A 17768-nucleotide genomic window follows, 5' to 3' on the forward strand; every position below is an offset into this window, starting at 1 on the left:
AAGGTTGCATCTCCATCATTCATTTTTTTAAGAAGGCTGTTTGTTCAAAACGTTACTCATCTGAACTTAGTAAATGTTATATACGTTTCTCTAAACTAAAACTATTATTAATTCATAAAAATGAACATCTCCTTTTTAATTTGTGTACTTTACTGCGTACCTAGTTTGCATGTAGAAAAAGAAAATAAAGTTTGAAAATACACACAGTCATCAAGCAATTTGCGCATAATCAACGAATAATTCTAAATTAAAACAGACCATAAGTTCTGCCCAGGCAAAATAGTCCCAATATGGATAAAAACACACACAAGACATGCATTTTTGTCAATTTTTTTCAATCGGGAAGTAAAATACTTTGCCAAAATTTAACGTAAATCGATCTTTGTTCAGGGGGTTTAAAAACAGCCTTTTTTGTTGATTATTACTCAATCATGAAGTTGACTTCTACGTACAAATACCACATTATATGTTTTGAAATAGTGAATATTCATTGTTTCTGTTAAAGTAGAACTTAGAGCTTTCGCATTTGATACTGTATATGTAAATAATACAAGGGAAAGCAGTGTCATGAATCATGCAGTGCACAGCTTACTTAACACAATATTGATTATTGAACCATTCTACAAAATATTGACAACACACTTTTCTGGACGTGAAGACTTAGCATTTGTGAAAAGTTGCTTTCAATGCGTAAAAGACACTAGTAGAATGTGAATGCTTATTTACTTTTAATATATGTCTTCTAGTTAAACAAAGTATCATCATTTTGACATTAAAATGTTGCCAAATATATAATTTTATCTTCAAAGACTTGTGCACAAAAGGATATACTTGTGCTTATATATTAGATACTAGTAGTACATTTCAAAATATCCTCCTATTTTGCTTAAAGTTATGTGTAATGCAGCGCAAGGGTTATATAAACAACAGGATTTCATTTGCACTTTGTGGTGTTTTATTCTTTGATGTATTATCTGGCGAAAAAAATACCTGTACAGGTCTTTTTCCAGAAAAAAATATGTTTATTAGTATAAGCATTACATTTTTATTTTTTCTATTTTTGCTATACTTAGGTTTATAAGAGAATTTATAGAACGATAACGCGACAGCAATCATCAGCTCGTAACAAATACGATATAGTATTCGATAAAAACAACCCAAAAATGCATAAAAAAATCAAGAGAAACAAATTTATAAAAAAATAAAATTGTTTTTTACTTGTTCTTTTGAATATATAATTTTTATTTCCTTGTCTCGTCGAGTAGTAAAACATAATTTGACTAATATTTCTTGTTGTCTTCATCACAGTGTTCGATTATCTGTCGGTAGTAACATTTTGAAGTTCCTGGTAGTTGTCGTCGTGTAGACCAATCACCGAATCATATCCACTTATATCCTGTTTAAATGCAGTCTCCCTACATCTTTTTTCATATTGCTCCTGTTTCATATAATTTTCTTTGTCTTTACTGAAAAAAAACCCAACAAATTATTGTGTTTATTGATATGTGCATGTATTATAGTTAAAATGGGTGTTTAAAAGTGCAAACGCTTTCTTTTCATAGTAAGATTCAGTAAATAAACAGAGACAATATACAATAGTTTAACAAGCCTTGAGCTAGTGAAACTAATGATTCGTTGAAAGTATCGTTTGAACCAATACCATAGTAAACATTATGTTTTCCTTCTGAAGACACTGTAACTACATTTGAATACCATGGTTTTCATTAAATCGAAAGATATGTGTGTCAAAGTGCTCCTTTTTTTATGAATTTTACTTTTGATTTGAAATTCTCTTACCGTATTTTGAAAACGTATACAACAAGCAGAACAATAATTACTATGCAGACACATAAAGCTCCTGACACAATGTAAAGCGGCGGACTGTTGCTTATATCTGCTTGATTTGTGGCGTGACTTCCTCCAATAATTGTTTGCGCTTTAACTGGAAACACAATCATATAACTAGTAAAAGGTTTATTCAACATGTTCTTTTGATACTTTTTGATTGAGAATATTTAATTGGATCTTGATATAATACATTGTTCAGTTTTTAAGAATTAACACAATACAACGCTAAACGCGAATTTACCTTTTAAACACTGCGCCCTTTCCCAGCCTTCTATGCATCCATCTATACACTCTCCTGTCAGTGGATGACAAATTCCTGAAGAATTACAGAACGCACTGCATCTCTGCTTACAATGTAACCCATATTCACCAGTACTGCATGCTGTTGTACAATAACAAGGATTAGGATATATTTTATCAGGTATACACCAAATGATTAAATGATCACTTGAATTTAACAGATATATGAAACCTATAAGTGCACGACATCAAAACAGGTAAATACCGAGTTTTCGGATACTATGACTTTTTGTGAAGTCCCCAGCTCTTAACAAATCGTTGCAAGCTTTAACAGTCATAACGAACCTCGGTTATAACGAATTTACGGATCTAAAGAACTGTTTTTGAGTCAAGTAGAGGTAAAATACGAGCAAAAACTACTTCTGATTAAACAAATTGTTTATAGTTTTGAAAAAATATATACTAATTGGAATATTTCTCAAATTATTTCTTTTAACCTTATATTTGCAAACTATTTATTTTGAGTTTCCAAGAAAGGTAATTTATTTCACGTCACAATAAGAAAAAACGACAGTCATATGTAAGAAAACATTTCTATTACAAATTTGCTAAAATAATAAATGCAAACTTATCATGCTGATATAAAAAAAATAGAACGACTTAACATTACTGGTCCCCATACAAACGCGCTAAAATATAGTATCGCCGGGATAATTACGCTCTGAGATCGGGTGAGCGATCGAAAAAAAAATTGTGAGGTATTAAGCTATTTCGACCCCAAAATCGAAATCTATGGTAGTTTTTATGGTTTGAAACTTCGTTTTATAAAACGAAAGTTTTAAACCCAATTTTAAAATAAATTTCAATATATGTTGATGTTTATTAAGTGAATATTGATGATGTCTGATCGTTTACGAAACTTGAGCTGCGCATGCCTAGTGGTGTAATTTTCACAGCTGTAATGTAAGGTTTTATAAATACATGTGATGCCGTTGAAGCTTAAAGATCTAGCAAAAATATTTGTCTACAGAATCTGATATTGCATCGCTAATTGATCTTAATTTACTCCTTAATCTTAAAGACTGTATTTGCAAATTTTGTGAAATTTGGCGCTTTTGGATTTCGAAATGATTCATCCTTTAGCTAGGATAATTACGTTTGGAGATGTTCAAACAAAAATGTCATAAAAAAGTTTCGGTTCAAAAAGGATCGTGGTTCGAGAATCAGAATTTGACTTCAGAACAAATTCTGCACAAATAACTATTTCTGTGTTTATCGATGAAACCAGGAGTTTGTGTGCCATGAACTGGGAGTTTGTGGAAGGACTATAGTGGACAGGTATAACTACGCCAGAGAAGATTGTGACAACATTCTGCAAATCAATGAAAACAATGTCATCGGTGACCGGACTTTGTAGTTGTAATAGACGAAAGCAAGTTTGGGAAAAGAAAATATCACAAGGGCAGACGGGTGTATGCAGTCTGGGTGTTTGGGGCATAGAGCGGGACTCAAAAAATGCTTTTTCACAACCGTTGAAAACAAAACTGCCAATACCCTTGTCAATATCATAAAAAAACACATTAAACCCGCATCAACTATAATTAGTGATTGTTGGAAAGCCTACAATTCTTTGGACAAGGAGGGTTTTACTCATTTGACAGTAAACCACTCGGTAAATTTTGTAGATCCAAACTCAGGGGCTCATACAAACCATTGAATCTACCTGTAGAGCATTGAACAAATCTTTATCATCCAACGGTACACAGAAAACCCCGACAGTTACTTTTCCCAGTACTGTATTCGAAAACTATACCTCAATGATTCCACAGACGCATTTACGCGTTTTTTTGTTTTTGTTTTTTTGTTTATTTTTTTTTAAATTATTACAAAGGTCTACAACCCTGAACCCATCAAATCTCACTTAATTACCCGAGTGGCTCTTGTAGACCTCCCTAATCTAAATAACAGTCTTGACGACTTTCAAATCTAAGGTAAGATTTTATTCCATTCATATCGTTGTATTTTGTGTCAACTAGAATCTCGGAAGTTTTCCGATCGAGAATTTCAAAATGACCGCCATAAATAGATGCATGGAAACGACCCAAACTTACGTCATAGTGCAATATACGCGCTGATCTTGATTTCTCGGGACCGGGAAATGTAAACTCTACCTACATAAAATACGGATCAAGCAAAGTTAATCCATCTGCTCTAGGACTTCACTATAACCGAGTTTTACTGTAATAAGTAATGAATATGACGATACTTACACTGTTTACATTTGTTTCATTGATAGCTTGGCTTACATTCCTGCCATTGTCCTGTCTGAATATTGCACGTAACGCTGTTGACATCCGGACAAGGTAAGGAACAGTTTGACCCATAGTAATGTAGACACCCTATATGTCAATTTGAATGTATGTTCCACTTAAGTATATTAACTTAATTTCTCTTGTTCTTTTTATTTTTATCTTTTTTGGTCTTTTTGTCTTTTGGGGGGGGGGGCTTTTTTTGCTGTACAATTTCCTAACTTGATTTTAATTCTAATAAACATGAATTTTCAACAAAAAACATGTACAAAAATGATTTTTAAACATGGTTGTCCTAGACCATAGCTCCTATAAAAAAATTAAGTAATATTTCGTTGAAATAAGCTGTGATACACTTGGATCAATGATAAATCATCAAATCTACTGTAACAAAAAATATTTGGTAGGTAAAACAAACACATCCCCTGTTCAAATTCAGATTGTTACTGGACTTTGATATAATACGTAAAATAGTTCAGTTTTTAAACGGTAAATCAAAGCAAATCAACGCTTAACGTAAATGTACCTTTTAAACACAATTTGGTTTTCATACTCAATGTACTTAATGTTTTTTTTTATTAAACGCTGATATTTATCCAAGTTTTCAAAATTGATAATGTTAATTTTCATGTACACATGTCAATATACAAAATAGATATGAATAAATAGCAAATTTCTATTGAGTGAATTACTGCTGTTCATATGTTACATGTATCATAACTTTTCATTGATACGCATTTCTATATTATGTTCTTTTATTGGAGAGCCATTATGTGGCTTCTCTCTGTGGAATGTCTTTTATCTTTGAGTGTACGTTTCTTCTGTCCTAATACATGCACTTCCGTGCTGCTTAAAAAAATGCACAAGCATAGAAAAAAGCTGTGGACACATGTTTACAATCTTTTACATACCAGCTCCACACTCACATTTAGATTTTAATACACTACCATCTTGAGCAATCTTAATATCTATAGCATACACAATATAGTTTGGCATTTCTCATGGCACCTCTTACATACATGTACCAGAGCGAGTTGTATTGAGTTGTCCTGCGGGATTTTATAAATCCATCAGTATACAAGTTTTTCGCCTTTGATTCAATGCTCTTGTTGAATCTTTACAAATAAGTGATGATTTCGTTCAATGAATCTGTAATCACTATTCAGGTCTTGATAGGTATCTGGATTAGGCAAAGCCATAGCGTAACCCTGACTAAAAGGTCCTGCGCTAGAGCAATGTGCGTTGCGCGCAGATACCTCAAGTCTGCAAAAAATATAATGTTGGAAACATTAGGCGAGTGAAAATTGAGATATGACAAATTTAAATTCAAAACAGCAAAACAAATCTAAAATATAGTTAACATAATCCACACTAACACAGTATAACTTGAATGAAATAAGGCAAATGTCAAAACTACTTTATTGATGAAGAAATTCGAGTGAAACCGAAACATCTTTTTTTTCTTGTTGTGTTTACTTAATAGTAGTTTGTTTTCTGACTGTTCATACAAGCACACTGAATTAAAAAAAATATTTAAAGCATCGCTAATCAAATTTAAGTTTTTATAAATAAAATATGCATTATCTCACAGCAACCACGCAAGATCAAGACGAATTATGAACAGGTATATTGACTTCTCGACAGGTTCTGTTTTTTCGTCTTAATTTCTTTGCTGCAACCTTTTCCAATTCTAATTGGAGCTGAGGAATCGTCATTGATCCATAACTTGTCGCCATGGTCTATGTTTGGCTCTGTTATTGCGTTTAACTCTTCCAAATCTGCCATGATAATGATGCTAATAACGTGTAGGTATGACATATCAGCTGTTTATCTTGGACCGCGTTATCTTGTGGCGACCCATCGAGGTGCTAAGGTAAGATAACTCAATCCGGTCCTTACTGCACACTTAATGATATGAACAATACAAGTTTAACAGTGAAATATCTAAGGTTGTTATGTTTGTGATATACATACGAGAAGTTAAATGTGAATTTACACAATGGTGTAACATTTAAGTACCCAATTTTACCTGTACGTTGTATTCATATTTTACCAACCGAAGAGAGTTGATATAAAAAAATGCAAAACATGTCAGAATACATACGTATTTATTTCACTTATAATTTAAATAAGAAACTTTATACTCACGGCTCGAGACTGTGAAATTACTTGAAGCTGATATTTATATATAAAGGATATGGACATTTAACATATATAAGCTATGAATTTTAATGATCAGAATAACTTGTATATAATAATAAACATTTAGTATGATCCTAAACATACTCGTTAGTATAAAACGTCAAAAAACAAACTGTTAGTGGATAAAAGTTATCAAGAGAAAAATTAAATAGAGTGTAGTTGAAAATGTTGCACATAAACACTTGCATTCATTCATCCATCCGTCCATTATATTATTAAATATCATCAGACATTGAGTACTTGCAATAATATCAAAACATTTAAATATAGTTGATTCTAAAAATGTGTAATACGAGCAGAAAATAACATCCAAAGTTATTCATCTGTCTTTACTTCTTAGTGGTATAAAATATAAATTAAGATACAAAAAATAAAACGTGATTTATTTTTTTGATGGAAATCAAGTTTTTTTCGATTACACGTTTTCCTCTGTTTCCAGAGACTCAGTTCACACATGTATCATGACATTTTTAACATATTTACCCTCATTGCAAAAAGCTCCACTGTATCCAACTTTACATTCTAAACACGTTCCATTTGCAATGTTACAGTGACCTTCCAGACAGTTAGATGGACAATAGGATGAACAGTCTTCTCCGTAAAATCCTGGTGTGGGGCATCCTGGTGGAATGAATTACAAGTAGGTGGCATTTTATATGACAAATGTCTCTTAAATGTGAATCAATTAACAGTTTAACAGGGAAAATCACAACAGTTTTAGAAAATTCATTTAGCATTATAAGATCCCAACAAACGTAGTTTTAGTGCCTTTATTGTTTGTACTGAATTTGCAATTGATCTTACCATAAACTTCTATTTCACAAAGCTCATTATGAGCGTACGAAGAATAATCAGCAGGATACGGAGGGTTGGTCCTGTCATTGTAGTAGATGGCGTATCTCCCATTTGTGATACACGTAATGTTTGTTGGATTAGGTATTGTGTATCGGGTATAGCTGGTATCTTTGAAACATAATTCCCCGCTATCTTTGTTTGTTGTGTTAGATATATAAACGGAAAACCCCAAAAATCTACTTGTAAAACCGTTCATTTCGTCTTCATAAACAAAAAGAACAAAAAAAAAAAAAAAAAAAAATATTATTTGCGCATGTCGTGAAACAAATTAATGTCACATCCTGTACCAGAGCGTGTAAAAAAAGAGCATGCGTTATCAGTTTTCATATAAACACTATATTGACTAGCCCGACCTCTGAAAAAAAAATACGACTATGACACATTTTAAAATACCTGACATTAACCTTCCCATTGATTAATATGATATACCGAGGCACGTATCATAACATTTTTTCAAATTGGAAGGAAGGTCGAATTACAAGAAATCTGAGAAACGCAAAATCAATCAAAAAACATTGCCAACATTCAAAGTCCTAATCTTCAGGTTCGTAAACCGAGAAAATTGGATACGCAATTTTTGAAATATTTTGTCATATTTCGTAGATATTTGAAGTATTGGATATTCCAATCCAGATTAGGAATACGCTGATGTACTCCAATGTATTTCAAAGTTCTGACGTAGTAGGCACTTAATTAAGTGAGGAAGAAAGGAAGAGAAAAACAAACGCCATTTATATTTCCGTAGCCCTTCTTCACAAATATATAAAGACAATTTTGTCCATTTAGGTTTATTTTGTTTTTATTTGCCATAGTTTTACTTTACATACTTACTCCAAGCAACATTATCTGTCCTGTACTGTATAAAGATATGATGTACACTGAGTACTTCTCCCAGATCTACCCGCCATTCTGCTGTTGAATATCGTTCATGCGATATCACACATTGTCCTCCTCCAGCATTTAGTTCTGTATACAGTCCGTCCACAGCACGATCCGACCCCCATATATTGTCGTTACCGTTGTAAGGATGCTGCTGCCATGCTGGTTTGTTCAATGCAAGATTATCTGTAAAACAGTGGCTATATGTAACACTGAAAGGTTGTTGTAAGGATACAGCTGTCATGCAGGCTTAGACAAAGCCATGTTCTCTGGAAAACAAAACGATTAAGACTTTACTTCACACGCCAATATTGCCTATAACATGTATGCTTTTCTAAAGTCAGAGACACAAATCTACATGTACATGTATGTTGTGCTAAATATCGTTCATCCACATGGAAACTTGGTCCCCAATCACATGAACGCATACTGCCGCCAGTCTGGTTTATTTAAAATGAAATTTCCCGCTGTTGGATATCTCTCTGCTGATATCGCACATTGTCTACATGAACAGACAGATCTGATTTGTTTCCGTCCACAGCAATATCCGCTCCCCACTGTGGTATGACGATGTATGGATGCTGCTGCCATGCCGGTTTGTTCAATGCAATATTTTCTGTCAAAGGTTTATGGAATATTGAGTACAGGTAAAGTAAGTTTCATTCAACAACGTGACATAAAAAACAGTAACGTTCTCATCTTTTTAGCACTGATTGACACGTATCATAATCAATGTTCCGTAGGTAACTTGGCATGATTGGTAGTTTTTTTTTAGCTTATTTTTTAGTTATAGAAACTTTTTAAGGAAGGAATAAACACACGTTTGCTTTGAAGAAAACAAAATGACCCATCTTAAATTACCAAACATGAAAGTTGTAACATAAAATTATTTTCGAATTGTTTTTTATTAGTTCTATGATTTTTAAGGAAACAGTACGGTGCATCTTATCAAAAACCCGACTTGAAAAAAAATTCCGATCGGGTTCGATATTTTTGTACTGCTCATAAATGTATAAACTTTCAGAAAATTACAAAATTCTCCGTGAAAAAATCCAAATATTTCATTAAAATTAATAATTAGGTATAACCTATGCATACACACATCGCCACGTGTTAAGGGGATCAGCCTTCTATACTATTACGCATGCGTTTTTACTGTAAACAAAACGAATACAGGGCTCGCGAAGATTCTCCTGGCCATGTTTGTTGGTAGACATATGTCTTTTATACTTCTCCCTGATAGTCATTGAACAAAGTTTTTAAAATAACCACAATTATGATTTTGTAAGCATGTGTTTTGCGTGCTTATCATAGGAGTTGTCTATACAACATTAATTCATTTTTGTAAGTGAGGCACCATGGGGAGTTATTTTACATATTTATATATGATCATTTTAAAATGAACCGAAATAGGCGAACCATTAATAGATTATCGAGTAAGTGATGATGTGTTCCGTTTAAAGAGTACTTTTTACATCGTTCACCATGATAATCGTAGTCGGGCGAAGATCTTGTAGTTCTCAGCACGTGTCAATTACTGTCAATCAAAATCCACGTGGTACAAATAAACGATATAACATTATTTCGGTTTGTATGAACAATTCCTGGATGCTCATAATTACATTTATTATGTATGTGAAAGGTATTTTGACGTCTTTCAACTGTTACAATCAACATTTATTTCTTATTTCCTAACGGCACAATGGGTAAATCTGAAGTTATTCACCAATGTGTTTTAAGCTGTTCTGACTTTAACTTATATTTGTTGATAACTGATTGTATATTTTCTTACATTTGTTTGACATAGTTTCGCAACATCCATACCGCCATCTAGACAAGTTAAACACTGGCCTTTGAACCTAGACACAATGGCATATCAAAAAAGAAACCAACAGATTTTAATGGTTATCTGAGTACCATAGCCCATACACAGGCCTGTTTAGTTTCATTCTGGAGTAAATTATCTAATAGAAAAAAATAAAACGCTGATAACCACCCCTCCTTTACCTGAAATCTTGCAATAAGGACTATTAAACCTATAACCTTGCTGAAAAACTTTTAGATAAAAGAGTGCATGGATATATATTAAAAAGGCACAATACTGTAATAAGAATATTCCAATATAACTTTCAAGAGTGACTTGGGTGACCGGAAAGGGTAACTCTAAACTGTCTTTTCCAACCTTATTATTTTCATTTTTTATTGTCCTTTCTCTTTGACGTACTTTGAAAGAGAAACTGTGTCAATCGATTTTGAATGAGGGACTATGATCACTTATAGAAACAATTCATCGCAATTGAAATGTGCACACTAATGAGGTTTTGGATTCAATTTACACATACGCAAAGTCAATATGTAGGCCCTACCTAAATGCTACTTAAAAACATATAGAAAACAACCGAAAAACATGTAATATGCGCTTTTGAAGTCGTCTTTTTTTTTGTTGCTCCGTGAAATTTAAATAATTACAATTGATGTTGAAAGTTCTCCATGTTCATGACATGAACAATGAAATATTTTAATTGTAACTAAAGACATGTGGAAAAAGAAAATAAAATTTTCTATCGGAATATACCTGTTGATAAAAGAATGTTTTTGTAGGGGGTAAAAAAAAAGAGTCTCTTTTACGCTTGAGTAAATGTAATCGAACAAAAAGTTTTGCTATGGAGGATTAAATGGAATGTAGAGAGTAACCAGAGTAGACCGAACTGATAGCAAGCATGTCGTATAGAAGCAAGGTATCCGATTTATCGCTTTAAATGTTTGGGTTTTGTGCAAGTTATATGTTACATGTATGTCAGGTAGGAACCATGAACAACAGGGCATTTACTATATCCATTTTTCAAGAAGGCTGAACACTCGTAGCGTTTCTCATCATTACTAAACATTTAAATAAGGTTTCTTATTAATGTATCAACTCATTATCTCTTATCTTTCATTATCATTATTTAAATAAAAAGCCGACAGATTGTGTAAGTAGTCTGCTGTATATTCATACCTTTACACTTTACGTCTAGAAGGTTGATATAGTTGTAAGGTAGACTCATCTATATAACATTTATAAGTGTAATCTACGATCAAATATTTAAAGACAAACCATATGTTTTGGTCAGGCAAAATAATCCCATCAATGATAAAAATACACAAAAGAAAGGCATTTTCTACCGAAGTGTTCAATCAGGAAGTTAAATACATAGCTGGTATTCAACGTATAACCACATGTATTCAAGATATAAAGTTAAACACCAACTTTATTGTTCCGCACTGAACCATGAAGTTTACATCTTCGTAAAAATCCGACATTCCGTGTTTTAAATACTGCTAACCATGACTGTTGAAATTTGAACTTCTGTATATGGAAGTAATATGAAGGAACGTACGTAGTGTCATATCTCATGTAGGTTTCTGTATACAATTTTAATTACTTAACAGTTCTACTACACGGCGGAAATACACACAACTCGTATAATTTTGCTTGAGGCGAATTTGCATTTATGAAGTTGCTTTCCGAAAGATAAATTTACATGTAGATGGTTCACAAAAATTGTACCTAAACAAAGACTCTACTGTTTTATGTGTGTCGTCATTATAATACAAGTATCATCATTCTTACAGTAAAAATGTGGCCAAAGATTGTCTAAGTGAAGCTGTTCCAATACTTTTCATATTGATCATTTTTTACGACAAAATAAACAGTTAAAAAAAATGTTGATATGCATACATCATTTACATTATGGGATAAAATATAAAAGGAGATAATATATTTAAGATTAGTATTTTGTCTGAAATGGGATGACATATAATACTTGTAACGTATTAATTATTACTTCCTAGATATTCTGAAGCAAACTTTAAGTAACACATCCATTGCACGCCTATGTCTCAATGAAAACAATACCTTTGTTGAAAAAGAAATAATCCTTAAAACCTATACTATTTAAAATATATTTAAGTTCCAAAGTCAAAGTGTTTCACTTGTACTGTTGAAGACGTGATTCTTATCTCTTTTTTCGTGCACATGTATTTTATATTTATTTATCTTGCATATTATATTTACTAATTGCACCAAAGTGTTCGATTATCTGTCGTTTGAACGATTGTGAAGGTCCTGGTAGTTGTCTTCGTGTCGACCAATCACAGAATCGTACCCACTTATATCCTGTGTAAATGCAGTTTCTTTACATTTTTGTTCATATTGTTCTTGTTTCATATGGTTGTCTTGGTCTTTACTGGAAATATACAATCGTACGTGTTTGTTAATGTGTGCATATATATTGGTTTGATCTGTTGATCTGAATTGCAAACACTTTTTTCAATAAGACTTATTAAATAAATTAATGGAGACAGTGTATGCTAGTCAAACAAACCATAGTGTGATGAATATGATAATTTGTTTATAGTATCGTATTGATCATATAGAATATCACACTTTTGTTTTGATCTTGGCCCTGGTATCGGCCCGAGCGGTTGGTATCGGCCCAAGCCCGAAGAGCATTTATTACACATTTGAATGTTTTTACATGAATGAGACACATACCTATACTAAACTAAATGTTTTTGCATTGCTTTCGTTCTACACTTTGCTAACTTGATTTTTAATTCAAATAAACATGCTTTTTTAACATACAAATGTATAAAATGTATAAAAATGATTTTCAAACGTAATGTTGGTTGTCTTAGACCATACTTCTTATAAGATAAATTAAGTATTTTTTGTTGAAATAGTTTGTGGTACATATGGATCAATAATAATTCAACAAATCTACTGAAAAAAAAATAGTTGGTATCTAAAAAAACACATCCAATGTTTAAATTCAAATTTAAATTCATGACCAATTTTATGCATTGTATTTATTTTTTTTTCTGAAAAGACAAAAAGAAACAAAGTTATTATTTGTTTACGGTTAACTTGAAATACAGCTTGGTCCAAGAAATCCATGTTTGTATTCCACACAAACACCTGTCTCTAGATGACAGTATTGACAGTCGCTGCTTAGACAAGGAGTCGAACAGTTCTGTCCGTAAAACCCTGGTTTAGGACATCCTGAACATGAAATCATTCTTATAATTATAAATGTTTACCTCTTTTCAAGAATTTTTTTTAAATATATAAGATAAATAGCACTTGCAAGTCAATTTCTTTTGAAACCTTAATTTTTCGATAAGACCAGAATATTAAAATCAGGTAATTCATTATTAATATTTCTATAGATTTAATTTTCTTATTGATATCACCATACCATACACTTTTACTTCACACAAGCCGTTGTGAGCGTCTGTAGAATACCAGACGGATATGGAGGGTGAGTTCTGTTGTTGTAATAAATAATGTACCTTCCATGGTAAGGGCAGGGAACAGTGAGATATTCTGGTATGGTTGTTCTGGTAAAATTTGTGTCCATAAAGCAAAGTATTCCGTTTTCTCTATTAGTTGTGTTTGATATGAACACAGAAAATCCAATGAATCTGGCAGAAAAACCGTTGTTTGAGTCTATCAAAAGTCAATGTTCGTGGTTTAAATTAAACGTGTCATGAAATGTTCTTCTTCATTTATTTAAATCAAACAGCAATGGTATCAAAACCCATTTTACTATCTTGGAAAACAGATAAATGAGGCCTAAAGAATTTCCTCGAAGATATGTTTTCAAGTATACACAAGTTTCTCCTATTTTCTTAAGTTAAACATATATAACATATCGTGTTCATTTTTTTTTCAACGTAATCATTTCTCCCTCCAGAATTTCTATTCTTTCTAGGTTTTCTCAAAAGTATTATAAAACTTATGGCGACATTGATAAATTGGATGGGATTTCATGTGTTCGAACGTAGTAAAACAAAACAATCAATGATAAGTTCCAATAAATACATGTATGTCGTTGTTTGTTTTCCTGTAAAATGTTTTGTAAGGCCTCTGTGAATTACAAACCCCACTGGAAGTTGTCCGTTCTGTTTTGTATAGAAATGTGATGAACACTGAGTACCCCACCGAGATCCACCCTCCACTCAGCCTCTGATTGGTTTAATGCTGATATTGTACACTGTCCTCCATGAGCAGACAGGTCTGATTTACGTCCGTCCACTGCTCGATCCGCTCCCCATGAAGGATCAGGGTAGGGATGCAATTGCCAGGCTGTTTTGTTCAATGCTAGGTTTTCTTCGAAAAAAAAAATGTCATTCATTTTTTTTTTTGCAATTGAATGTAAATGCTGTATTTGTAAATATCATTTCAGTCAGTGTAGTCGAGTTAAAATATAGAGAATAATACATGCAAAAATATGTACAACCTCCCATACATGTCTCGACCCTAGACTAAAATATATTGAACGAAGGTTAATTTTGGGTGTGATACTGATTTTCACGAGTTTTGTTTTATGTTTGTATTTGAACAGGCTTTCGTAAACTTAATCTTAGTTTCCCTATCTCAAAACCAACTTATTTTCGACGCTCAAATGTTTTGTGACTTCATTTATAACAAAACGCTCATTTAATGACATTATAGTTCAAATTTCAGGTATGCGTTGTATAAAAAGGAGAAATCCAACGTACTCCCAATAAAAAAAAAAGTGCAAAGAAAATCCGGAAGAGTGTAATAAAGGATGTGATAAATCGTGATATATACTACTGTAAAAAACCTCGTCTTTAGAGTGCCTTTCAAAAAAAACCCCAGATTGCTTTTTGATTTGATGTATGGATTTGGTGATAAATAAATAAATGATAAAACATAATATTGCATATAAATTGTTCGTTTCATGAAATCGAATGATTTATTTCAAAAATATTTGTTAGTTTAAGTTCAATTTTGCTAATGTTACATTCTTTTACTGAATAATTGATTATTGGAATTCAATTGTAAGTAAAAATGACTTGGTTAGATTTGAAAAAAAAAATAAACAAGGATTATTTTGATATAATTGCAAATTTCAATATTTTATGTTGACATAATCAATTTCACACCTTTTCGACAGTAAAGGTAAATTAATTGTTCTGCTTTCTGCTGAAATATTTTTTGATTGAAATTGATTGAAAGTGACAAAGAAAAAGTCTATAAGAGAGCTATTTTTTATGTAATTTCTTTTTTAAAATATAATGCAATGTAAATATATATAGCCAATATGTCTTTCATTTAAATCATTTTAACAACGACTGCATAACGACTTAATAATGTACTGATTGCGTAAAAATAAATGACACTTATTTCACAAAAGTTCTGTCCATGCACATATTTAGGTACATGGTTAACAATGTATTAGAGCAGGTACATACATGTACCTGTAGGTCTGCCGTATTTTTCAGTTTACACAAAACCTGTATGAAAAAATGCTTTGCAAAGAAAACACAAGAATCCAGACGACTTAACTTACCGTATGTTGCTACTAAACAAAATAATTGAGTAGAAAATATCAAAAATAACAAAATAAAAGCCATTTAAAGGAGTCTCGTGGACCAGGAAGTAAGAAATAAATTACGCCGACAAACAGTGTCTTTATATCTCGGTCAAATATATTTAAATGGACGTATAGCGTTTCCTTTTGGTGTGCATTCATTGATGCAGTAACAATGGCTACACATATCCAATTCAAAATGACCTTTGACAGCATTATTTTACTAGGTTTGGTACAAAAATGTATGTTTAAAAAAAAAATCATTATTCTGTTATCAGCCTCCCTTTTAGGAATAATGTAGGGAAAACCGTTGACAATGTTATTTTGAATTGGACTAAGTGGTTAGGTTTCTATGCTTGTACACTGTTCTTTTTTCGAGAATATTAATGTATCCTTAAAGTGACAGTAAGCATTCGGTCCTCATAAGCGTGTTTTAAAGTATATACATATTTTAAAAGTCTCGTTTTAAATTTCAGTTGAACAAATAATTACAAGTATATGTTCGATAAATAAACCATAACTGTATGTACCTTAATCGTCTAAAAAAGATATGAGGGGAAAAACAGCTAAGGATACACATTTAAAAAAAGTTATATTACTTCTATGCAAAAACCATTTTCACCAGTTAATGGTGTTAATTAATGCAAATTAAAAATTTTGACGTTGTTATACAGTGACTTTAAAATTGATCAACACAAATAATGAAAAATCTTATATTTAACGATTTGTTTTGCAATAAACAGTATAATCATGATATACTATTTTCAGAAAGTCGTTTGTTGCACACCCGATACCAACTCAGGTAACTATCTTTTGAAAACAATATTAAAAAGTTTCCTTCGGAAAGATGTATCAAAAAAACCGTATAAAAACGGATTAACAATAGCATTCATAAAATAGAGCATCCGCATTGCTAGATAGATATTCTTTGAATACTTGTCACTTTTTCTATCACAAAAATTTGGATCATTCAGTTCTTGCTTTATTACAATAAATGGCGGTAGAAATGCTTACAGCATACTGAGTTGCAAGGTAAAAAACATAAACGTTAATCGATACGTCAAGGGAGTTTTCTGCCTTTGCCTTGGAAGTGATTTCATTAAGTCTTTTCCTTTTCCAGATTCGGTGTTTTCTTCGTTCAATTTGTTCTGTCTTCGGTATATATTGAAAAGATGGACTGCAATATAAATGTACGAAGCAAATACGATAAACATACAGAGTGCATGAAAAACTCCCGTGGATGTCAGAATCCCGTTATCCAATGCTCGGGCATCGTTATCAATTTCCATACACTTGTACCCAGTAATGTTTTCTTTGTAAACCTTGACAGTTCCGAAAACAAAAAGTGTTGGAATGTAGGAAAGTGCACAAAATATAACGGCACATGCAATGAAAATTCGCAAGTGAGACTTCGTGATTTGACGCTTCGTAATTTGGCAAATTCGTTGAAGTCTAGTAACTGCAATTGCAGCCATCAACATTACAGATTGGGCCAAAATCACCCGTATTGAATAAATAAAAAGTCTGCAAACCCAAGAGCCTGGAAATGTAACGTGTCTTGTAATCTGCACAATGTTATATATGGCACTTAACAAAACACAAATCAAATCTATAGTTGCCAATATTGGTATGAAAAAGCGTCCATGTCCCTTGTTCTTTAAGCCTCTTTGGTATACTATGATAACTGTTACGTTTCCGAACGTTCCAATCAGAAGTCCAATAATCAGAAGAACCGCGTTTTGTAAATACAGTTCATTGTAGTATGAATTCCATTCTTCAAGTGAAAACGTATCGTTTATCGGAGAAACCGAACACGATTTCATAGTGTTGGCTAAGAATAATAAATACGGGCTGACGATAGTGACAAAACCTGAAGACTGCATGACAAATTTTGATTTTTATATGTAAATGTTTGTATATAAAATATATATTTTTAGGAAAAATATGCGGTGGTGTAAAGTCCACAACATGGCGAATGTTTTGATCAAATCAGAGTCGAAGTCAGTATTGCGCCCTTAATAATATATTTTGGACTTCCTTAAGTAATCTGAAT

At 32.3% G+C, this 17768-nt stretch overlaps 2 protein-coding genes across 2 annotated transcripts in view; both read right to left on the bottom strand.

Annotated features, from left to right (window-relative positions):
• The window catches only part of LOC105334833 (uncharacterized), a 59122-nt gene extending 43349 nt beyond the window's left edge, over window positions 1-15773 (bottom strand). Inside the window, exon 1 of the mRNA XM_066070663.1 lies at window positions 15695-15773. Within this exon, the coding sequence (XP_065926735.1) occupies window positions 15695-15758 (64 nt within the window). The 5' untranslated portion in view covers window positions 15759-15773. The remainder of the gene's footprint in view (window positions 1-15694) is intronic.
• The window catches only part of LOC105323883 (uncharacterized), a 63143-nt gene that overhangs the window by 27209 nt on the left and 18166 nt on the right, over window positions 1-17768 (bottom strand). The window lies entirely within an intron of this gene.

Source organism: Magallana gigas, chromosome 1, assembly GCF_963853765.1.
Source record: "Magallana gigas chromosome 1, xbMagGiga1.1, whole genome shotgun sequence".
NCBI classification, from domain to species: Eukaryota; Metazoa; Mollusca; class Bivalvia; order Ostreida; family Ostreidae; genus Magallana; species Magallana gigas.